The sequence below is a fragment of the Dipodomys merriami genome, unplaced genomic scaffold (assembly GCF_024711535.1).
Source record: "Dipodomys merriami isolate MVZ:Mamm:240054 unplaced genomic scaffold, mDipMer1.0.p SCAF_16, whole genome shotgun sequence".
Classification (NCBI taxonomy): domain Eukaryota; kingdom Metazoa; phylum Chordata; class Mammalia; order Rodentia; family Heteromyidae; genus Dipodomys; species Dipodomys merriami.
In genome coordinates, this window is record NW_027202937.1 from 25,279,078 (window position 1) to 25,304,747 (window position 25,670).

At 39.0% G+C, this 25,670-nt stretch overlaps 1 protein-coding gene across 3 annotated transcripts in view; it reads right to left on the reverse strand.

Moving 5' to 3' along the window:
• Positions 1 to 3,426: 3,426 nt before the first annotated feature.
• The window catches only part of Hivep1 (HIVEP zinc finger 1), a 119,938-nt gene continuing 97,694 nt past the window's right edge, over positions 3,427 to 25,670 (reverse strand). For all 3 annotated transcript variants that reach the window (XM_070024559.1, XM_070024561.1, XM_070024560.1), the window contains exons 5-9: positions 23,345 to 23,478; positions 22,468 to 22,643; positions 17,112 to 17,213; positions 6,466 to 6,962; positions 3,427 to 5,122 (exon numbers count right to left, since the gene is read on the reverse strand). In XM_070024559.1, coding sequence (XP_069880660.1) covers positions 3,959 to 5,122; positions 6,466 to 6,962; positions 17,112 to 17,213; positions 22,468 to 22,643; positions 23,345 to 23,478 — 2,073 coding nt within the window. In that variant the 3' untranslated portion in view covers positions 3,427 to 3,958. The remainder of the gene's footprint in view (positions 5,123 to 6,465; positions 6,963 to 17,111; positions 17,214 to 22,467; positions 22,644 to 23,344; positions 23,479 to 25,670) is intronic.

Consider the following 25,670-nt stretch of genomic DNA (forward strand, 5'->3'; position numbering starts at 1 on the left):
AAAATAGCTCATCAGGATCATCACATACACAAAACAAGAGTAATGTGTACAGTGCCTATGGCTTGTGCCTATAAATCCTTAATACTCAAGAGACTAAGATCTGAGGATCACAATTAAAGGCAGCCCCAACAGGCAGGTCTGTGAGATTCGTATCTCCAATTAACCAGCAAAAAGTCAGAAGTGGAGGTGTGGCTTAAATAGTTGGGTGAGACCCTGAGTTCAAGCCCCAGTACCAGCACAAAATAATGAAATAAGAAGAAAGAGAGAAAGAGAGAAGAGAAAGAATGAAAAAAGAGAAGAAGGAAGGAAGGAAGGAAGGAAGGAAGGAAGGAAGGAAGGAAGGAAGGAAGGAAGGGAGAGAGGGAGGGAGGAAGGAGAGAGGGAGGGAGGGAGGGAGGGAGGGAGGACCAAAAATCCCCATTTTCACTGTATTTGATGTTGGTATAATTTGTTGAGGGGAAGGGAAAAATCAAATTGTTTAAATAGGGATACAGGTGGACCCATTGCAACAATGAGATGTACAAGACGTTATGTAGAAAAACGAACTTTACAACTTTGGTGGCGGGGAGGGGGGGGGATGAAGGAGGAGGCTACAATGCTTGATAAGAAATGTACTCATTATCTTGCCCATGTAATTGTAACCCCTCTGTACAGTATTTTCACAATAAAGAAAAAGAAAAAATACAACAATCCCTTATAAATGGAAGATGTTCCTTTATTATGTAAGCCAAAAACTTTTAACTCTCATGTTTTTGTCTATGATTTCTAAAATAGATACTGATTACTCTTAAGATTCTCTAGTTTACATGACTGACTTAAACACTGGTATGCCCCTTAGCTTTGAAGGTGTATCTTCTAATTTCCTTTGCATGTTGTGTGGTATTGAGTTGGTTGGGACTTGCATCATTACTCAGTTTTGCAGATTTGAGAGTCCTCTGACTCAAGCCTTGGGAAGCCTCAGAAGACAAGAAACAGCCAAGAGCAGATGTGTCTACAGTACTAACACAGATCCATGTGCATGCAAGATCTCTATCAAGCTCATGTACAAAGACTAAAAATCAGGACTTTTACGTATAGTACTTCATGATTTTAGATTTTATAAAGCATGGTATTATTCTTGCTCTAAATATAGTTTCTCTATTTTTATGACATTAGGAAATTATTGTCACTATAACATTGCGAATCTGTCTGTCTAAATATTAAATAATGCTTTCAGGTCATGGGAAATTGAAGATTCCCATACTAAGATGTAGCAAACTTAAGAGTTTACAAACGGCTTTATAACAAAATTAGTGAAAATCAACTTTTTTTGGTGTTGCTTAAACTCATTCTTAAAATGTAAAACTAAACGGAAAGCAGGGGGACAGCACACAAAAAAATGAGTGGACTGAAGCTACAGTGTGATCTGAGCACACATCGAGAAAGATATTTGAGTCTTCCAGTCAGAACAATGATCATATACCATAATCCTTATTAAATGACATCATTTAAAATTTAGGTCAGGGATTAATGAGAAAAAGTGTTATTTATACAGTTTCTGTGAAAGGAAAATCTTGGCTGTGTTATGAAAAAAAAAGATAAAATGAGAACCAAAATCTCTTCATTAAGTATCATCTGTTAATTATCTTTCTGAAAGAAGTAATTATCCCTGTGGCCTAAGTTTCAGAAATGAAAATGTGTTACTTGAATGCTCTTGGCTTATGTTAACTTATAATAAATGTTCATAACACATATATGCTCATTTTTGGAATTTAGAGAAATGACCTTCAGCTCTTTAGCTATTTTTTCCCAGCACTTCTGTTTGGGGCATAGTGGTCGACTCATGAAAAGATATTAAAAGTTGTTTTACATTTTTTTTTAGTACTAGTACTAGTATTAGTAGTATATTATTACTTGCAGCAGTGTCTTGAACCCAGAGCTTCATGCATGCTACTACGTAAACACTCTTCTACTGGGCTATAATCCCCAGTCCTATTTTAGGCCTTTACCTCCTTATTAATAATTTATCTACCAAAGAAAACAGCTATGCCATTGCCCCTTAGTTCTGTAGATGGCCTGGTCTTGCATGAAAGCACAAAATGAAGTCTCAGCAGCTCTCTGAATTACATTATTTGCAAATCATTTTCACTTGGGAAATTTAGACAGTGCACCTTGGGGAAAATTACTGGAAAAATTCTATTCCCTGTGTTTTGGGCACAGTTACTCAAGCATACATTTCAGATACAGATAGACGATCCTTCACTTATGTGAGGTTACATTCTGAAAAACCATTACAGGCTGAAAATGTTGCTAAGTCAAAAATACACTTACTGTACCCAACCTTTCAAGTGTCCTTATTTAGCCAACACAGCATGCTGTAGTGTCAGTAGTTTGCCCGTAGTAATGCAGGGCTGCTGGGTGCTGCAGCCCTTGCCCTTGCTGCCTGGTCTCCAGCCTAACACCAGCCTGGGAAAAGGTCCAAATCCCAAATCGTTTCTTTGTATTACAGATCGCTTCCTCCTACTGTGAAGTTGGAAAATCTTAAATTGAACCATTCTAGCCAATGACTCTGTACTACTCTGTACTAGGAAAATACTTGAAAAGCAACATTAAATCATAAAAATCACTAATATCAATGGTATATACATAATGTAGTGGATCTTGAAATGTTCAAGGTATACAGTACGATTAAGTTATCTTAGAGAATTATGAAACTTTTAAGAAAACATCCAAACATCACAGAATATTTAATCCAGGGCCAAATGTAGGAAGCAGGCCTTTAGAAATACCACCACATTGTGATAATTGTATGCTATTCAAATTCCAACAAAAAGTGATTCTCACAAACCTAGCATCTGTATTCCTTGGGTGGTAATGCAAATAGAGGGGGTAGAAATACTTGCACCTTACTTCCTGCCACTTTTCTGCAAGAGTGACAGCAAACCTCCCAGACTGTATCTGGTCCTTCCATAAATTTTGGCTCTCTAGGGTTTAGAGCTGTGTAGAGCTTCCTGTGAAACAGGTTAAGATCAAAAAGCAAGAGCCCTGGTTAATGTCCAGCCTAGGGCTCTGTGAATCTCAAGCACGCCAAGCTCTCAAGACCATCCTCTCCTTAGTTTATGTATATCAGGAACTTTCATATCCATATTTAGGAACTTTGCTCATTTCAGCTGTTGTATGTACTTATACAAAGTGTTCTTAAATATCCAATCACCTACCAAGTGCATGGTTGCAAACTTCTTTCTCACAGCTAAGAAAGACTGGTCTCTTCGTTGCTGGGCTGCAGTCATCCATCACAGGGTAGAGAAAGGACTACATTTCCTGTTTCTCAAAGCTAAGGGTGGGATAGGGAAGGCACACAACCTGTGCTTATTATTCTGAAAGCAGACTGCTAATCTACTAGGGTAAAATGATGGCACAACTCAAGCACGGGTAAAGTCAGTAAACAATATTTTACTGAAACATTTCATTACACAGAAAATCTGCCTGAAGTGTAAAGTTACTGTCTTACACAAGGAGGAGGACAGATCCATTTGCAAAGACTAACATGAATACAATAAATATGGGGTTTACATACTAATTTATACACAGAAACTGCCCCACGGCCATAAAAATTTATATTTAACAGTGCAACATATAATTTAATCATTTGATTTATTTGACTGGTTCTTCTTACTAAACACAAATAACTACCTGGTTTTCATATACATATATAACATTTTTATGCATATAGATATTCAACAATCTGTACAGTGTCTAAACGTAAAACTCCTAAAAGGCACAATTGTCTATACAACATATACAAAAACGGCTGGAGCTGACACAAAAACAATTATTGGTCAAAAGTTCATGATTGCACAAAGATTAGTCATGAGTTCATGTCAGAAAAATGTGCTTTAAGGAAAAGAGGGTTTTAAAAAGAAACCTTTAAGTGTTAATTTTTTTTTAAAAAAAATGATAAAAGATAAAAAATAAACCACTAGGTTGCGATCACAAGCCTGTCCTCGTCTTCATCGCTGCTCACGTCACTGAAGTGCACCGTGGGCGGCCTGCTGGGTGGGGCTGGGGGCCTGTGAACCTGCCTGTCTGGAGAGAGAGTGTGCAGCCCCGACGGCTTTCCCAGGGCTTTGCCACGAGCCTTCTGCAGTGCCCCTGGCACAGGCAAGGACGTGAGCTCGGGCGTGGGCTTGGTGTGGTTCCCCGGGATGGCCCTCTCAGAGTCCGTGTTACTTGAGCCATCGAGCCTTGCTTGGTCACCTGCAGGGGCCGATGGCCCCAGGACTTTCTTTGCATTTTCCTGCAGGACTTTAGCTGACCCCCGAGGAGACTCAGTCCTGCTGCCCTGGCTTAAACTGGCTGCAGGTGTCTGCTTGGGCTGCATCTCGGCTGCTTTGCTGTGGGCAGCTGGAACTTCAGAAGCTCCGGAGGCTTCCACGGTTACCTGGCCGACTGAGGGAATCAGGGTTGGCAAGGCTATGTTCAGGATCTGGAGCCCAGGAATGTGCGCTGGAGGGGCAGGACTGCTTTGGGAAGGAGGGTTCGCAGTCAACACCTGCAGTCCCACGGCGTTGAGAGCAAGTCCTGGGGAGTGGACCTGTGGGGTGATGTTGGTGTTGGCGAGACCTACAATATTGACGGTTTCCATGCTTAGTGAGGTGAGGGACTGCAGGCTGGAGGTTGCTAGGTTCTGAAGGCCTGGCACACGGATTTGGCCAATGGGAAAACATGGCACAACACTGCTCAATTCAGGTACTCCAGGAGGATTTGTCGTACCGGCCACTTCCGTGATGGTGTCCCCAGGAGTGCCTGTGGTCCTGTGAATGACGCTGACGGCAGGGATGGTAAGCTGCATGGGCCCGGCCTGAATGGGTACAAAGGTGGAGTAGGTGAGGCCAGCGGGCACCACGTGGATCCCCCCCACTGGAACCATGTTGTACGGAGTCCTTGATTGCTGCTGGGAATGCAGGGGGAGGTGGCTGAACAAGTGTGTCTGGGGAGAAGGCAGGCCTGGAGGTGGGTGAGGGGTGGTCTGCTGCTTCTGGTCTTGAGTGTCAGGATGAGGTAAGGCAGGAGAGGCAATGCTGGCTGTGGGCTGCGGGCTGAGCTCCACTGTGGCAGGAGAGAGTCTTACCAATGGCATGTCCTAAAAGACAAGAGAGGAAAATGAGCCTGGCGTGGAGGAGTATCCCAAATCACTGAGGTAAAAGGTTACTGCTCAGTCTCTTCTTCAAAATGAGGTAAAAACACAAGTCATTTGCAGCAACTTCGTTTCATTATGTTTTGATTTAGAAATACATTTCCAATTAGGAAAAAAGACCCCTCTATTGTATTGTTAAATTTCTTCCTTTTCCAGTAAAAAAAAAAAAAAAGTGGAACACATCTTGCATGGAACTTTCCTAGACATCACCACATTTTATACTATAATATGTATAGAATTTACCTAAGTTATACTGATTTCATCTGGAGTGCAGAAATCTAAGCTTATATAGTTTTTTTTTTTTTTCTTTCTTTTTTTTTTTTTTTTTTTTGCTTGTCCTGGAGCTTGAACTCTGGGCCTGGGCTTTTTGCTCAAGGTTAGTGCTCTACCACTTGAGCCACAGCTCCACTTCCAGCTTTTTCTGGGTACTTATTGGAGATAAGAGTCTCACTGACTTTCCTGCCCAGGCTAGATTCAAACTCTGATCCTTAGATCTTAAGACTCCTGAGTAGCTAGGATTACAGAAGGGAGCCACCAGTGCCTGGCTTTCTTTTCTTTTTCTTCAGTGTTAGCTAGCAAATAAAAACCTTTCCAACTTAGAAAAGTCCTATGAAACTATCAACACAAATCAGTGAGGAGGGAGAAGAATATGTTCCTCCCAGAATTCCTTGCTGGCGATGGGGAAGCCAGGAAGAGGGCCTCCCACTGTACACTTCCCGGGCCTCCCACAGCCTATGGCTGGCCATCAAGAGTTCCTGGTGGGTGGTTTCCCATGCTGTCACTGTAATTTGCTCCTCCAAGCAATGTGAACTTCTTCAGACTTTCTGGGGTCATGTTAAATTTGTCATGGAAACAGGTAACTGTTTGGCCTATGAGGGCAAGCACAAAACTTTTGCATTTACATGATGCATTGCAAAACCACCACCATGTCAACACCATCTGAGAAACAATTCAGCAAAGACCCTGAGATAAGCAGGTACCAGAGCATATGTTAGAAATTGGCACACACGTATCTGTATCTGAGGTTTGATTGTCAAAAAGCAGATAATAATAAGAGGGTTTATTTTTCAAGAGTCATTTGCTACTTTTACAGATTTGTAACATGTGGATTCCTGTTCAGACACTTAGCCAGGCTCCAACAAACATAGACTTTTGGTCATTAGTGCCAGTAGTAACATCATAGCATAAGCCGGTTTGGCCATCAATGAATTGGGTAGGTGTGCAATTTTTTTTAAAAGCCATTAGGCTCCACATATAAAAGGAGAAAAGAACCACCAGCAATCATCTACCTGTGTTGAAGTGACAGCCTTTCCTGCCACGGAGCCGCTCACAACTTCAGACTCGGGGTAGTCCACAAACATCTGATAACAGGGGCTTCTGGGTGACCTGGAATCATCTCTGGAAGGAGCCATCTCCTCCTCATCTTTGGCAGCCTGCTGCCTGGCTGTTGCCGGTGCGTTTGTCTTCCTGCTATGCTCCGACTGCACTGTGCTCAGCACGGTCATCTTGGTGAGCAATGCTCTAGGCAGAACATCCATCGGGTCTGTGTGAGACCCAGAGAAGCATTCGCTAATCCTGAGGTCCTCGTCCACACTCCCGGCATCCTGAAGGCCACTCCTCGATGGAAGATGCTGTGGGCTGGCCGTGACCGAGGGTGTGGCAGACAGGACAGATTCTGCCTGGCTGTCTTCGTCATCCTCTTCATTATCATTATCATCCTCATCCGGGCCATCAGAGTCTTCAAGGTCACATCCAGAGCGTTCATAACCGAATCTCTGTTTCTCATCTAATAAAACAACCAAGAGGCTTTGTTATACGATGTTCTACAATGTTTTATGTCTAGAAACCAGGCAACATTGTGAGGAATATAAGACAGGGGAGATCCACAGAGCCACCAGGAGCTCAGGGAGAGGCCTTGCAGGCTTATGAGGAGCACAACCTGGAGAGGAGGTTTGTCATGAGGAACATGCACAAAAGAGGGTGGAACAGAAAAGGAAAACTGGCAAGGGAAAGTCCCCAACATTACAGCTGAAACTTCAAATGGGGCAACTAGGCAAGAAATTAACAAAATTAATTCAGCTACTTTTTTTGGTGTATTCCTTCAGTTGAACTAAAATGAAAAAGTTAATGGCATTTGATCTATGTGCAAAATCACTTCCTTTATATTTGTATCATTTTTTAGATGTTTCCATTGTTCTCTGACCAGTAATATTCTTCTACTATTTAAGCCTTCTGTTTCATTTTCCTTTAGGATAGGAGAAACATTAAACATTCTTGTCAATTTTTTTCTAGATCTGATTTGACCTGTTTCATGATGACAGGCATCATTGAAAGCCACTGTTAGGGTCATCACAGCGCCATGCGAGACTGGGCTTATCAAGAAAATTTAGAACGGGCCCGTTAACAGTCTCAAAATTTTTACTCATGTGGGACTTGGTTTAAAATCTTTACCATTCACCGGAAACATCAGAAAATTAGATACTCCTTTTCTTAGAAAGCTAAGACACTTTAGAAAGTCAGGCATTTTCTTCAATGAACTTTCTGTGTCTATATTCAATGTTAGAACCTATGTGAGGCAAACGATCACAGTAATATTGGGTTAGAATCTGAGGCACAAAACATATGTCCTTGAGTTTGTATGAATTATCCACGAACGAATGATTGCATGAATCAGTGAATGCATGGAGAAGAGCTAACTTTTCCTCACAGAAAACTCTAATAAATCAGTGTACTTATCACCGACGAGAGCCATGAATATACAACAGGATATTTATAGGATCTCAGAGTATTTCCACAAAAATACTTAATATTTACAAAGGGAAAATACTCAGTTTATAGAGCAGCGTCCTGCGCTGGACGGTGTTCCGAAGGTCAGTGTGATGCGTGCATGGGAAGGTCATGTGCCTATAAAGTGATACCTACCACCCTCAGGCTTCCTTCCTGATGACACACAGCCAGACCAATAGTCAACACAGCAGAGCCTCAAACAACCAATCAATAGTTTTGGTCTTGACGGAGAAGGCTGAGGAGCAGAGCTCAGGAGGCAGAGATGTGGAGACTAGATGGAATGGGAGCTGGACAGAGAGGGGTGCGGCATAGGACCGGAACAGATTGGGGTACAATGTGGGATCCAAGATGGATAGTAAAGAGTCGCTAATTGTGGGATAGGGATACAGAAGGGTGCGGTATGGCACCTCAGAGGACAGCTGGAGAATGGGAACGTCTGGCTGAGTGAAGTTACTGGCTTAGTGTTGACTCATGACCTTACCTAAGGCTACATAAGAAGCTAGCAGGGGGAAGGCTGGGCAGAGTTCTCACAAAGTCCCTGTTCTAGGTTCAGCAATTTTTTTTTTTATCATGAAAATGATCTCTTGAAAAAGCCTATTAAACACATTTCTCCCAGAGCTCCATGTCTTGATTTTCCTCTGCTGAATAAATAAAATGTGTCCACTCTGAAACTTGTGGGTATTCACCTGTGCATTATCCTCAAGCAAGATTTCTCTGAGCTGCATTTTAACTAGTGTTTATTAGGAAATTATCAATTCTCAAAATCAATTCCAACCCTTCTACTGGTTAAGTTAGAACCTCAGGAGATGTCTCCATCTGTCTAACCTAGATCCACATTTTACGTTTTTACCACCTAAGAGCTTCTCATATCAATTTCTGTATTTTGTTTCAAGTGTATATCCATGACAAGATGGTTCTGTTCTGCTTCCTGGCATCTGCCCCCCGGAAAACCTGCCTCAGCACCCCAGATAAATCAGCACTACTGGACCACAGTGGGAATGGGGGCCCATTAAGGATCTGACTTTTCAGAATGGAACAAGTTATTTAAAAAATTTTTAAATGCAGTTAATTGCTTTTTAAGTGTTGAGCCCACAACTCACAAGTGTCAGAGCTGAGAATTAAACCCATGTTAGTCTACGCTAAATATTTCACATTCAGCTATGTTTAGAAAAATCTAACTACAGAATGACAGAAAGGTCAACAATGAATTATAGTCATTAAGTGAGCTTATTATAAATATGCATGCATTTAGTGTTTATAGGTACAGATATTAAAGACCATGTAATTATCTAATTACCAACAGAATATACAAAAAGCAATCCCCAAAAAGAACGCAAGCTAATAACTGAACTTAATTTTGCAAATATCTTGTATTTTCTCAATCTATTCAAGTTTTGGGGTTATACTTAAAAATTTATACATGTATAATTATTTTCAAGAATTATCTTGAGCTCTATTTCAATTTATAAAGTACATATAAACAATTTGAAAAAGAATACTCTTCAATTCTTCAACTATTTGGCTCCACCAATCTGAGTTTGCCTTGGTCACCCAAATATCAGGTCAGGATTAGTAGCAGTCACAAGGTGGCTTTTCTTGCGGACAGAATGTGGAGAGGTGGAAGGAGGGACTGAGATCCTTTGGTAGGTTTCCCTCTCAGGGACAAGGAGAGAATGGAATCCTTTCCTGAATGCACTGTGCCAGAAGTTCCTGAAGGGACAACCACTCAACAGTTCGGAAACTACAAATGAGTACTGGATCAATACCTATTTCTCAAATGGGCTGATGTTCTGCAAACAATAACAAAGACAAGATGGTTGGCACACGTCTACTGTGTTCCAATTACAAAGCCTAGTGACAGACAGGGACAAACGACACATCTGGCCCTTCTTAGAAAATCTTAACTGACTACTATGTTTCCACATTTAAAACAAATGACGACCTCATGGTATTGGACCTATCTTCTACAAGCAAGTTAGAAAACCTGTAGGGCTTGAAAACAATGAAGATGGGACTTGAATCTACGTTTTTATTAATTATTTCAGTAGGACACAATGACTTCTTCCTATAATGCAGCTGTTCTTGTCCTGGTCCTGGCAATACAGGGATTTGAACTCAGGACCTTGTGTTCGCTAGTGCTGGGCTCCACTTCAGCCCAGCTTTTCACTAGTCATTTTTTGAATAAGGTCTCATTTGCTGCCTGGTGGCTATGATCCTCACACTGTAGGCTTTCTCTTCTAGCTGGGGTGACAAGCACATGCCATCACACCCAGCTTCTTCCCTTGATATGGAGGCTCCCAGGCTTTTCTGCCAAGGTGGCCTAGATCAATGGTCCTCTGAATATCATCTCCCCAAGTAGCGTAGGGTGGCAGGCATGTGCGCCCCAGTGGTGTTCAGCTATGGGATAAGAATGGCTCTCATGAACTTTTCTGCCAGGTTGGCCTCAGCCCATTGATTCTCCGGTGTTCAGCGTCCCAAGTAGTTAGGATTACAGGCCTGAGCCATCAGTGCCTGGCTGCAACTGTTCTTTTTGTGATGTGTTGAAGACCCCCCTGTAGCTATCACAGACTGCAGAACAGAAAAACAAATCCCATATCTGCATAGCAAATTTGTAAATAAATGACCCATCAAAGTTCCATTTGATTTAGGTCTCCTGAGACACACCCTGCTCATTCTAAATAAAATGTTTCCAATACTCAGCAGAACTTTGTGTCCACACAAAAAGCTCCCCCTTTAATGCATCTCAGCTCATGAAGGAAAAAGAACATGGATGCAACATTTTCTTCCCAAAGTAAATGTCTCCTGCAATTTTGTCACGGTACGTGAAGAACACTGGGATGGACTGCAGCCTGCCCTTCCATGGCGGACAGACAGTGACACCTGCTGGAAGAGCTGGAGCCGCAGTCAGGGAAGAGGGTCTGGACCTCGGGCTCCTCCACACAAGGCGGCCTGAGGCTCACTCTCACCGGGCACCAACAGGCCTCTGCTGTTAGAGTTGGTCGGCTTTAACCTTTTCCTCACAGTTGGAAATTATACTTTGAAAGCCAAATAAACAACAGCAACCTGAGCACTAATTTTTTTTAAATCAAGTATTACAGTCTTGTTTATATAAAATCAAGCTTGATGAGCTCAGCCGTCCAGAAATTAATTGTTACTTTTAGGCAATCAACTAGATTGTCCTGTGTATCTCATCAATGTTATCAGCAACTGCTTTATGTACAAACCCTTAAGGCTAATTGCAGTTTCATATTGCACTGGAAATTTTTCTTAAAAGGCATCAGAAATGTTTTCTCTAAGAATCCCAGTCATGGCATATCCCATAGGTTTCATTTTGCTAGTATTTTTTAGAAAATTTACTTAAAATTATGTTCGAAGTAAACAGACACAGGCTTTAAAATTTCTGATACAAACACCATCTTTTCAGACAGTCAGTTTTATAGCCCTTAAACTCGCAACAAGAATGATGTTTCGAACTTGATGTGGCAGTGCACACCTGTAATATCAGCACTTAGGAGGATAAAGCAGGAGAATGGAGAGCCTTCAGTTAGCCTGGAATACACAAAACCAAACCAAACCAAATCAAACCAGCAACACAAATGGTGTTCTTGCTGCCTTTCACCTTATTACATGGTCAAACCATGTTTTATTTGGAGTTGAGAGTTCACATTCACATTCGTTGCACGGAAGCCCAGAATCCTGATGAAATCATTCTGTGCGTCAAAGGATGAAGTGACAATAGCTAGCTATATGATTTCTGACACAAAAGGCAGAGGCTAAAATGGATTCCCTAATATGCTGAGAACACAAGGACAAAATTCCGGAGGCTCTATAATTTCGTATGGCAGGAATACAAGGGACTGCACAGTGGAGTTGGACGGATTTCACTTTTCAGGAGCACATACTATAATTACAGCTTGAGCTGCTAATTTTATACTAAGTGGAAACTTGTTAATACCAAATGTCCAAATTTCAATGGCTGGCTTCCAAAAATTTGTAATTCTCTCTGCTAGACTTAAAATACATGTCTTCCAGTGTCCCTAGCTTTACTCCATTGACAGTAAGAACCAGAATTCATCTGCTAGAGGATGACAGGTAGCCATAGAGCCCCATTTGCCAAGGGAAGCAGGAACAGATGTGTCTCCATCCCTCATCACCATGCCCACCCACATCTATCGGCACTCAACTGGGCACGTGCACTTTAAGCTGATGAATGACCCATGGGCAGTGCCACTGGCAGAAGAGAGAACAGATTGAAGATCCCTAGAAAATGCGAAGATGGAAAGTAATGCTGGAAAGAGACTAAAGTGAAGTTGATGGAAAGCTAGAGAAAACTTTGGTGAAAAACAAAACAAGACAGACATCAAGAAATAACTAAATAACTTGGACTTGTTTAGAAAGCCATGATATGACCAAGAAGGTCCTGTGGCTGCTGGGTGGGGGGTGGGGGGAGGTTATCCCCAGTGACCAGGAAAGAGGAGAAATGCCAGTATGCCAGGGGAAGCAAGCATTTAAAACCACTGGGCACTGACCACTTTGGGCTCCTGTTTGACTCTACCAGTAGAGGTGTGCTTCAAAACTTAAAACTATAGCACCTAAAAATATGTATTCATCTTTACATTTTTTAAGTCAGCACTTCATATACTCTTTAAATATAGCTAACAATTCATAACTTTTCTTCAGGACATAAATTTGATAGTAAAAGAAAACACTAAATTATTCACTGTTAATGACAGCCTTATGGAGTTTACAGAGCAAGATTTTAAAATAAACCCAGGGACATTAAAGTCAAGGTATTATTACCTTTCACTACAGTCTACTGTGTGGAAAAAGTTCATAAACAGCAATTCTGGGTCAGAACAGAATTTCCAAAGGAGTCTTTATACATTTATACACATACTTGCAAAACTAGCTGTCAGAAGAGAAAATTGTATCAGGCATCACAATCAAATGGCTAAACTCCACCTGGTGGGGAATGAGAGCTCATGGAGTCCCGGGTGCTTTGTGTATGGAAATATTTACCGATCCAGACAGAGTCTGCTCTGAAGTAAATCCGGTAATACTTTAAATGATCATTACTGTGGGATTGTGCACTTAATGAAATCATCTATATTTGAGCCATTTTTTGAAATGTAAATTCCCACTATGAAATAAAATGGTAGCAACAACAAACACATCCGAAGAATTAAAGGTCCAAGGTTGAAGATGAAGAGCACTATGATCTCTTGTCTCCATGGCTCTGGAACATTTGAGAAAAATAAAATCATCTGGTGTAAAAGCGTGCACAGACCCAAAACTTGTCTATGTGTAAAAGAAACATGTTAATCAATCAGAAAGAGAATAAACTTTTGTTCTCTGGAATTTCTGAAAAATAGCCAAGTCTTTAATCAATCTGGAGAGATTATCATCAAAGATGAGAAAATGGAATAGGCAAGCCATCTTCTGGTCTTCTGACCTACTGGTCAATAAACAACAAATTAATAAACAAACATCATCATGATGTTAATATCTATAAAGACTGTGGCCTATAACACAAACACTACTTACAGGGAAAGGTGTTAGTATATTGTAGCCACCATCCAATTTTAAAGAAATGTAATGAGAAATCAATAAATCAGTTTCTAAGAACACTAGTACTAAATTATTTCCTTAAATCTTATATGGCATTTTTTCCTTGCATTCATCCTATCAATAACAGTTCACTACTGATTATTTGCTAGATACAATGCTAAAAATAATGATCAACCACAAAAATTCCACCTTTACATAATTGATATTCTACTTATTTGAAAGAGAATAAGTGGCAGTGAACACACACATATATACACACAGAGTGGATAAAAATCTATGTAATGAGGGTACATCAAACAGAATAAGGGACATGAGTAGCGTTGGCTATAAGAGAGTAGAGTGCGTCTTTCTTCAGTATACTGGGACGTAGTTTGGGCCACCTGCCCTGTGAAGGGGTCCTTTGAGCAGAGCTGCAGGCATAAAGCCATGAATCCTATGGTGGTTGGAGGGGTTTCTGAATCATGGGAAGCAGGGCTGGGCGTGTGGGGTGGCTGAGTGGAGTGATGGTGGTGGGAAGATGAAATGGTGGTAGAAGGGTGAGGAGCCAAGAGGGCTGGAGTGTGATGGGCCAGGGCCTGAGAGACAAGAAAGTACCAGCAAGGTGGATGCAAAGAACTGATAGAACCACTGAATGATTACTGTGGCTGCTGTGTTGTTAACAGTAGCAATGGGTCAGTGCTGAACCCAGGGTTCCCAGTCAGGAGCTACTGGAAACTAACTAGAGACAATGGGAGCTCTGCCTGGGGCAGGGGTAGGCTTCTAATGGCATTCTGAAGGAAGATCTGAGATAGCTTACTGATATGTAACACGGGCAACAAGACTTTGGGCCAATCAGCTGGTACTTTGGGAGAAGACAGAGATAAAGGGTGAAGCAGGAGTTCAGGGCATGTCAACCTTGAAAGTCAGTTTTAGACGGCCAAGCAGAGATGGTGAGTAGGCAAGCCTGGAGTGGGGGCAAGGGCTGGGGAGACTCTGTACTTAAATGGAGTTCTCTCTCTGAAGACTGGGATACAGGGCATGGGGATGAACACAGACCGAAAAAGATCAGAGACCACAGCCTGGGCTCATGGGTCAAGGCTGAGGTGATGGTGGAGCCAGAAAGAGACATAAGCTCAAAACCAGCACACCTTCCAGACATGCCGGACCTTCAAAACACATGGCTCCACTCCACACCCAACATCATTCTACAGGTATCTGGGCTCCCCATTCCCCAAACATGGGCCATCTGAAAAACTGCTAACCATCTATCTTCTATCCCATCTCAAACTACCGTCAACTTGAGGGAACAAAAGTCCTTCTGAAAGAAAGTAGCTACAGAAATACAGATACAAATAACAATTATCACCCATCAAATTGGCCAAAACTTAAATTCTGGCAATGAGATGGCAAGCAGCAAAACCACTTCTAGAAAAAGAACATAAAAAGTGAAATCAATTTTCTACGGATCTACATACTAAGTGGTTCTGTTTATGCAAACTTAAAAAACAAACAAAACAACAGTGTCCACAGACACACACATTTAACTTACATGGGCTGAAGGGGGACCCCTAAGTGCCGCTGAGGTGCAGTGTGTGTGTGTGTGTGTGTGTGTGTATGTGTGTGTGTGTGTGTGTGCACGTGTGTGTGTGTAATGCACTGAGTTTTTGACAAGGACTTGAAGCAAATATGACAAAATATTTATAACTATCAGCTGGTATGAACACATGAATATACATGCACTGAAATCCTCTATACTCTTCTTGTATGTAAAGAAGTCTTCAGAGTATTTTCTAAAGCATAAAAGAGAATAAAAGAACACCAGCACTTGTCTAAAACCACAGCTTACTATATTTACACCTACACTGCAAGCTTGTAATAAAGGAGAGGAATATGTTTTGTTGGCATAGCAATGAAAAATTTTAAGTCTCTTATGACATGGCATTTAGTAAAGATTTAGCACTTGGATATTACACTTTACTATATTCAATTAAAATCTCTGGAAGAAACTGATCACACTTTCCATGAATACAGTAACTTAAAAATTAAACTGAAAACAACAACAACAAAAAAAGGTGTAAGAACCTTGTTTTATCAGAATGTCTAATCTTAAGCTGGAGCCAGGCTATCCACTTTGACTTATTACCCCAGATCATCTTGCACTGATTTTTGAGTATTACCAAAAATACAAACCTGAATGGACATATGTTTAAGTCAGTCAGTCAACTGTCAATCAAAACACTGCATGCTAGTTAGTTCAAAGTGTATTATTTGCTTCTCTGCAAATTTAGGATGAAGTACTACTTTACCTTAACAGTATTGAGGATTCTACACATGCTAGTCAATGTTCCTAAGACTCATTGACATTAAATACAGATTGTTATAGCACCATTTTTTACAGTTTCACATTTTTCAGACACCAGTTTCATATTGTAACTTGTTCTGGTCAGTGCTAAAAGTCTTATATACTTTCTCTAGCTTCTTACATCTGAATTGCTCTCACTATCTAACTTAGGAGTCACTTCTCTTCCACGCTGAGAAATCAATTCAGGTGGATTCATTTACTGTGTTACTAGTGGCTGTGGGACAAAACAAGTTGACACTTCAACCTGTGTTTTCAATGGTGTCCTTGTCGCTTTCTTTTGGATATCTTCTGCATAGCAAGCTAATACAAATTAAGTAAAAAGGTAGCAAGAAGTGTCTAGAGTCTTTTAATAAAAAGCAGTAGGATACTTTTTTTCTCTTATAAAGATTTTTTCTCTTCTGCTGATTGATCTTGGGGTTAAAGGGTATTTCAACTTTCTGATTAGTTAGATCAGATGACCACATTTATTTCGCCTCCACATTGATCAGAGATAAATACTTACATTTGTTAACATTGTTTACAAAAAAAAGAGAAAATTCAGCCAGTTAACTTTTCCAAAATAATAATTGTTTCTGAGAGGCAAGCACATCATATTCCACATGTATCATTGGACATTTGAGGTTTGAGGCCCTGTACTAAAATAGGGGTTGAAGTCTTTCAGAGAAGACACATTAAAGCACTACGGAGTCTTAATGGGGGAAAATGCTTCCCTCAAGGGAAAATCAGAGGAGGCTTCAGAGAGGGGGTGGAGGGATTGTGACCAGGTCAGACGGGGAGACATACATGAAGAACAAGGACAGGTAAAAGAGAGGCTGTGAAGGAGAGGCTGTGGAGAATGAGATCGATGTCACACACCAGGAAATTCAAGCGTAAGTGTGGGCTAGAGAGATGGAAAGCGTGAAGAAGAAGGTAGGTAGCAAGTTATAAACGATTCTGATTAAGGTCAAATGGTTCACACTTTATTTATTTGGAGGCAATGGGAACCGATGAAAAACTCTGATCAGAAGTGCAGGGTGATGAGACACATGTGTCAGAAAGATTACCATCAGTGTGGACAGATAAAATGAGGGAAGAAAAAAAAACTGAGATGGGAAAACTGAAGGGGAGAGTTTGTCACCCATACAAATGAGAAGTAATGGAAACATGAATTAAGCAGTACCAGTGGGGACAGAGTGCCTGGATGCAAAAACCCAGTATATTGCAAATAGCATTTATGAAAAATCTGGTACAAAGCCTTACCTGATTCTTCTGTGTCCTGTTCATCTATTAAAGCCACCGAGACACCTAAATCCACACATTTCTTGCTATGTGCCTTGGACTTCATGTGTTTTGTCAGATTTCCTTAAGGTAAAAGAATGTCCATTAAGCTTAGGTAACATTTTGTCAACAACGGAAAATTTAAACAACTCCAAAGACAAACATTTGGATTTTTAAAAATACTGGTAAGAATCAGTTGTAATAACTTTGCTATTTGTTAGAAATAGTGACCTTTTACAAATTTAACCTTTTACAAATTTGACAGTGTCTAATTCTGCATATGGCTTGTTTTCACTATTCTTTATTTCTTATGTATACACACATGGAAAGTGTAGTCTGTTTGGATTGTACTGTGATCTGGAGTTCGTGAGGTGCGGCTCCTCCTCTAGTTGTCTGCTGGCTTTCTCTTAGAGTGATTAATTTCCTTGCACAGTTTTTAGTTTTAACTGTAAGCTAATCTTCAGCAAGATTATTTCCCAAGGAGTCTTATGGGCCCTGCACTGTAGAAATACCTTACAATGGGTATTCAGTTGCTTTATCCTGGTGCCTTAACAGTTTTGCTGGTTTCAGATAACTTGTTTTTGTTTATTTGCTTGTTTTGCACACATTGGTATAGGGTTTTGTTATAAAGCAGGTAGTTTATTTTTCTCCTGGCCTAAAGTCAATGAACAAGAGAATATTGAGTATATATAGACTGTGTCTCAAAAGCATCAACTAACAAAACAAAACAAAACCATCCTAGGTATGTAGGCATAAACTGGCCCTTGATTTCCTTATAGACTTTAAACTTTCTAAGCATCTGCTTATCATGGTAGCTGTACATTTCTCTTTATTTCTGGTGTTAAACTTTGAGCTCAACTATGACAAACTATTATTAACAGTACTTCTGTGTGTGTGGAACAGGAAAAAGGATTTCCCAAATTCATTTCACTTCACATATAGACTAGACGTCTCCTAGTAGTATCTGCAGAGATGTTAATATGGATCTCTGTGTGCACCCTGGGCACCCCCAGGAGCACACTGGCACCAAGTGACCATGAGTGGAAGGGAGAGCTCAGATTCCCCCAGGCATATCAAGCTCCTTGAGTATATAGTATCATACACAAACACACTGCCAACAAGGGCATAGTCTACCTTAGTCTAAATACTGAGTTTGATACAAGAGACAAATTAGTATAGGAGAAGAGCCTTTAAAAGACCTAAAACTGTCTGAGTCATTGGTAAAAATTTGGGGCTTAGAGTAGCCCAGTTATGAAGATGCCATTTCTTGAAAAACGCACCGCGACTCTAAAACTGGCCATACTTCTATTATTAATTCTAGGTTGTATGATTTTGCAGCCCATAGGATCTCAAAGCTAAATGTTTAAGCTCAAGTTAAGAAGTTGCATGAATGTCTAACACCCTCAAAACTCTGACTTCTGTTATTTGGGGGGTATCACCTGGCTTACTGTCAATGACTGGCATGTACATTTTATCTTACTTTCTTAGGGCAAGATATAAAGCTGACTGGTCAAATGTCAAGTTACCAAGGATGATAGGCATACAGATGTTAATTATAATCTCTTCTCTGTAAGATCTTCAAAGTCTTCATATTACAAAGTAGTAAAAAGGGTTCAGCACTCTAATGTACCTGAGATTCCCACTTGTAAGTCAAAATGCTTTCAGTGTAATAATATTACAAAACAAATTATAAGGTCTACTAATATTCTTTCAAAATGATTTTGTTTTGTAGACAGCCATAACAGATTATCCATTTTTAAGAAGTTAATGTGTAATTGTAATTAAAAAAATTTAAGAATGTAAGTTTCTAATACATAACCTCGCTCATAACTTGAGCTCATATTCATCAATTTCCTAACAAGTAAAAATAAAATTTACATTTTACTATGAAAATAAGTTTAAAGTATAAATATCCCCTACCAATGTTATAGACTTCTGTATTAATATGTTAACTTAATAGATAAATTTCCAGATATATTAAAATATCTAAGTCACTTAGAAAGCATGGGGTACTTCTTTCTGAATTTCTGTAATATATATGTAGTCATATATATGCAGTCATATATAGTCATACTTTTTGTATATATGACTATATTCTGCAAAGATGAAAGTTCACTGAATATTTTTTCTTTTATAATCTTTAAAGCAATATCATAAAAATAAAAGTATTTTGAAATTGTATTAGTGAAATAAATAGCACAAATGATTAAAGATCCCTAAGAATCGCCATCAGAAACATCAACTTTCCATCGTAGAAATTACTGTTTTGATAATATCATGATATCTTTGCATACATATTTATGTAGTATGTGGTGGCACTGTTATATTCCTTGTTAACTACAACACATTAATAAGAAACAGACTAGACAGATAATAGGATGAGAGTTGGGTAACATCTTTCACCTAATTAAACAAAAAAAAAATCATATATTTGGCTATCTTTAAAAGGTACTCTAGAATCTGCTTTTTGTAGACTGACAAAAGGAAGAGTTCAGAAAGGAAGTGGAATCTAAAAAATGAGATCTTTCATGCTGAGAAAAGGGCAATAATGAATTTAAGATATTTTATTGACCAGTCTCTAGCTAGATAGCCTTACTGAAATAAATATTTACCATGTAATTCCAAATGGTTGATCGGACAAAACAGAAAAGTTGTTGGAGTTCATTGCTCTGGCATACTAAAGAAATACAGGTCATGAAAACCACTAACAATGCCCCTTTCTGTACTGCCCATGGCTTAAACATTCTTCTAAAATTCTGCATGACCTTCTTTATTGCGCTCAAGTCAATACCTGGGGACTAAGTATCTTTCCCTGCCAGAACAAAACAAAACACCTCTGAATTTTCACTTGGTTTCCCACTTGTTGCTTTCTTGCTTGCCCTTGTTTTATGTATAGGATTTCCAAAATGCCATTTCTGTTTCTGCCTTCCAGTGAAAAATACTCCTTTAATATTGTACCTCGATTATCTTGTGTTTGGCAGTATCATTCTGTACTAGGTAATCTTTGATTATTAATGTTAACCCCTTAAACATGCTCCTGGTCTGATAGTGGAAATTAACACATGCTTCTTAAATCACAGGATGAAAACCCATGAAAAAAAATCAATAAACTGGGTTTTAGTTACTGCCAGAGGCTGCCCTGAAAACTAGGGAAGTAAATAGGGAAGTCTATCTCCAAAGGTGATGCTACGTCAATATCAAAGAATTACCAAGTGACTGTTCTTCCAACTCCTCTGACTTCCTAAAACTTTTCAGAAACATTCAAAGCTATCTGAAGAGCACTTCCTATAATTTTTTTTCTCAGATATCACTGACATTTGGGCTGGAAAGGTGGCTCAGTGGTAGAGTGCTTGCCTTGCATGCATGAGGCCCTGGGTTCGATTCCTCAGCACCACATAAGCAGAAAAAGCTGGAACTGGCGCTGAGGCTCAACTGGTAGAGCACTAGCCTTGAGCTGAAGAGCTGAGGGACAGAGCCCAGGCCCAGAGTTCAGGCCCCACTACCGACAAAAAAAAAAAAAAAAAAAAAAAAAGAAAGGAAAAGAAAAGAAAAAAAAAGATATCACTGACATTTGAAGAGAGGATGTTTAAAGATATTTAGTTCTTTCATTACAACTTTCTTCATTGTTAACATATAGCCAAAAATGTGGCAAATTTTGCTAAAGAGCAAGTCAAATAAAAAAAAAAAACTGAAGAAAACTAATAAAAGAAAAAAGCAAATGGTAACTCAGAATAAAGTTCGTTTTTATAAAAATTATTATTCTTCACAGCATTATTCACCATAGCTAAGATATGGAACCAACTCAAATGCCCCTCAGTAGATGAGTGGATCAAGAAAATATAGTAAATATATACAATGGAATTCTTTGCTTCCATCAGAATGAATGGCACCACCCCATTTGTTAGGAAATGGAAAGACTTGGAAAAAATCATATTAAGTCAAGTAAGACAGTCCCAAAGAAATTTAGGTCCCATGCTTTCCCTTATTTGCAATAATTAGTAAACGTATAGGATAATCTTATCAGATGAGCTGAAAAGCTCAAAAGTTACATATATATGACCATATAAGAAGATACTAAATGAAATGAACCCCAAGATCTGGACACAAGAAGTCTGTCTTTGTTTATGCTATTTTAAATGTACTATGTGATTTTTTTTTTGTTTCCTTTGTATGTTCTTCCCCTATGGTATACCCCCTGTTGTCAGTGTACTTGATTTTGGTGCCCTGCATCTTGTATATACAATTGTCTAATCTGGGGAGGGGAAGGGGAATAACAAAACGCTGAAACAAGGACACAGGATGACCCATTGCAACAGCGATACCCACAAGACAGTATTATCAGAAACGAACTTCAGGGGTGGGAGGGTGGAGAGGAGTGTGGGAGGTGGGGGGGTGGAGGAAAAGTGGGACAAAAACAAGGGAAGGGGTAACAATGACTGACAAGTAATGTACTCATTGCCTTACTCATCTAACTGTAACTCTTTTGTTCAGCATCTTTAAAATAAAATAAAATTTAAAAAATATGATTCTTTTTTATAGACATTTCCTTCCAGTCAGGCATTTCTATGATTATACTGCTTTGTTAAAGAGAAACCTAGACATAGTATACAAAATTCAAATCTTTAGAAATTTTAAACTGCTATATAGTGATTCATGAACAGAGAGCCTAATGGAGAAGCTAAGCACTATACAGTAACATTCATTATGTATGGTGAGAAACTCATGCAGGATAGAATTTATAATAAAGGTTTATGATTTCAATAAAAACAGAAAGAACACAGAAAGGATGCTAAATGTATTTTTAATGACTAGTTCAGAGACCTCTTTTAAACATTAAGTAGTAGAAGGGTTATTAGTTTTCTAAAGCTGAAATTCAACTCTCTGGGTAGAAAAATGGATGATTAAAACAGAAATGGGTAAAAAAATAGATAAAAATAGGTAAAACATGTGATGACTATAAAAGTTTTCTGTAATTATTATTTTTAATCTCGCTTTTATCTTTTAAAACCCAAATAAATTATGCAGGAGTCATGAAAACTTCTCTTTTTCAACCACAAAGTAAATATTTTTGAAAACGTGTTAGTCATCATGTTATACAACTATATTTTGGGAAATAAAATAGCAACAAAGGGGACAACTGCTCCTTTTAAAATGTTACATGTATTATATATTCTAATAATGTATAATTAACCTCTTTCTCCCAAAGGTCTAGAATCACAAAAAGAAATAAAAACAGAACAATGACAGGATGGAATTTATTCCATTCTGGGCCAATGAATATGTAAAATCTCCTCAAGGAAACACACATGAAAGGACCACAGCCCTGTGTATATCATACCTTTTGTCTTGAAGGAGAAGTTACAGTAAGTGCAGTGGTAGGGGCGAACATCTGTGTGAGTTCGGATATGTTTTTTTAACATGCTAGGCTTCTTACAACGTATTCCACATTCTTCACAAATGTACTTTCCTCTTCCTCTGCCTCGAACATACACATATTCTTCATTTGATTTATAACTAATTTAAAGATAAAAGTGAGTAAGAATATTAGATAATATATCTTTGAGAAAATAATAAAATTCAACTGAAAGCAATGACATACTTTTATACCCAATCTACAAAAACTTTACACACAGAGAAGTAATAGAATAAACCACTTTTCCATATCAGCACTTAATGTTCTAACAGTTAATTCCAATTAAACTTATTCAATAGGATGTTTAATTTAAAACTTCCTTCTTTTGTTCTAAGACACTAGTTTAAAAGTTTTCTTCATTATTAAGTTTATTCACTACAGCTGTTAAGTATTTAAGTATTTCCGAGCTTCACCATAACTGTAATTTGCTTTCACAAATTGTTTTTCTCAGAACTAAATGCAAAAGGATAGCATATAGGTAATAAATGCATCTCTTGTAGAACAGATTTTTTTCCCCAAGCTATTCCTTATCATAAATCAACAGGAAACCCAGGGGCTCACTCTGAAATCTTAGTTTTTAGCTATCTTTCAGACTTTCCTAGGTATAATTTTTCCCATCAAAATGGAATTATTTATATAATTAATTAGTAAGTATTTTGCCTTACAGATTTCTGTTAGTAAGCTGATAGACTTTACAATCATTACATAAAATTGGCACTGACAAGTCTTCATTCCCAGGAAAGCAAATGTACATTTAAAAGGTAAGTTTAAATGTACATTTAAGAATAAAATTTGTACTTGCCCTCCATCAAATATTTTAATTCTTCTTGGTTCACTTTTGATTAAGGAATTTTCTTTATCTTGCTCATTGTTAATTTCAGAGGCATCTTTATTGTTGAATTCAACTATTGTGGACTTTTGATTACCTAATGCTCTCTGAAAAGGAAAAAAAAAGAACTAATTTAATAAAACTGAAAACACAAATATGCTAATGTTTTATTGGAAATTAAAATATGGCAGACTGCAGAGAAGACAGTTAATTTAATGAAATGAATCCCGAAGAAATAACAGATTCAAACATCCTTTTCTTGATCTCTTCCTACCCACTATTGTCCCTGACATCTCAAATAAAAGTCCTGGTTGGGAGACCAAACTTTCCTTAATGTGCTTACTCTTTCTTATACATAATTACCTTTGCTACAATTCAAATATTTTTTGTAAGAGAATATGATCTGAAGATGGAAAAGAACTCATCTCTTTTGGTATAATCATGCACATATTTTTCCCTGACTTCATTCCTTATCTTCCAACATCAAGTCATACTTGATATTTAACTCAGTTTCCTGCTATGAAATCCAGCTCCTTTATGCCAAAATAATCATTGAGTTAAATGTCAAAGTCATGATCATATTCTTAGTCTTGATTGGCTACACCATGGTATCCTATGTTGCTGATACCTTGTTTCTCCTTCTCCTTTTACTTAGAACATCTGGCCATTCCTTTCCATTTTTTTGAAGCATAAATGTGCTAATGTTCTGTTGTGAATAACAGTCAACTCCATAGCTACTGGCTGACAGACTCACTGGAGAAATCCAGTGAGCATTCATTTGACCTCTCTCCCTGAAACTCCTGAAATCTTTACTTCCATGTTTTGTGTGACACCACTTTCTCTCCTTCTTCCTCACCAACAATTTCTGTTTCCTACGTAGGCTTTCCTTATCCTTTATGAAAGGATTTCCCTGAGCAATTTCAGTAATTATACCAACACACTGATAGATTTCTTCAGAGACCCAAATCTAGTAATGTATTTCCATACATCTCTTCCAAGATACTTGGTATTTAACAACAGCACACATGTATATGTGTATGTGTGTGCGTTGGTTATTGAACCCAGGATCTCATACCTGTTTAACTCAAACACAAGCTGTACTTGAGTTACCATCCCCAGCCTAAAAGAACCATTTTCATGATGCAACTGGAATATACATAAATCTTTGCTTACATTGTCATGATTAGACTTCATCTAGGATTCTGATTGAGGAGATTTAGAGTCAGAGTATGTCAAACATAAATCTCCCAAATGTCTGAGTGATTTCCTTCAACATATATATGTTTGGAGTTTCATCTACACTTTCAACTTAAGGTGTCATACTGTTTTAAACTTACAAAACCATCAGGCCATTGCAGACTCTTGGTAGTATTTTATATGACCCAAGATTCTTCTATGTTCCTGTCATTTAGTCATCTATTCAATTACAAAAAATAGGCGGGAAGGTGGCTCAGTGGTAGAGCGCTTGCCTTGGATGCATGAGGCCCTGGGTTTGATTTCTCAGCACCACATAAGAAGAAATGCCAGAAGTGGCACTGTGGCTCAAGTGGTAGAGCCTTGATCTGAAAAGCTGAGGGACAGCACCCAGGCCCAGAGTTCAGGCCCCACAACCCTCCCAACCCCCCCTAAATTACTGGTGGCTCACATGTGTAATCCTAGCTACTCAGGAGGCTGTGATCTGTGGATCACAGTTTGAAGCCAGCCCAAGGCAGGAAAGTCTGTGAGATTTCTAATTCCAATTATCCACCTGCAAACCAGAAGTGGAGCTGTGGCTCAAAGTGGTAGAGCACTTGCCTTGAGCTGAAAAGCTTAGGGACAGTGCCCTGGCCCTGAGTTCCAGGCCCATAATGGCTATATAATTATCTTCCTGGACCCACAAATGTCTCTGTCTACCAGTAATGTTAAGAGATTTTCTTAGACCTACAGAGGCCCAATACTTACTCTGTACTTCTAGATGTCCAGAGTCCAACACAATACCTCTATTTTTAATCACTTAAGTGGTTTTTCCCATTTTATAAAGCCAATAATTATAGTAAGGTGAATTCTACAAATTAAAATGATCTTTTTATGACCTTAAACTATACTATAAATCTTGACCAGATCAACTTATCAAGTCATGAGTCCTTTTGTGACTCTTCTCTGTAGTTCTAATGTTTTGCAGAGATCCTCTAGAAAAGCTAGGATGAGCATGGCCAGGGCAGAGCAATCAGTGGGCACAGGCCAGTGTGACTGGCTCTCTACCTGCAGTTATGAAAATAAGACCACCTCTTCTCCATACCTCTATTTCCCTGCACTAACA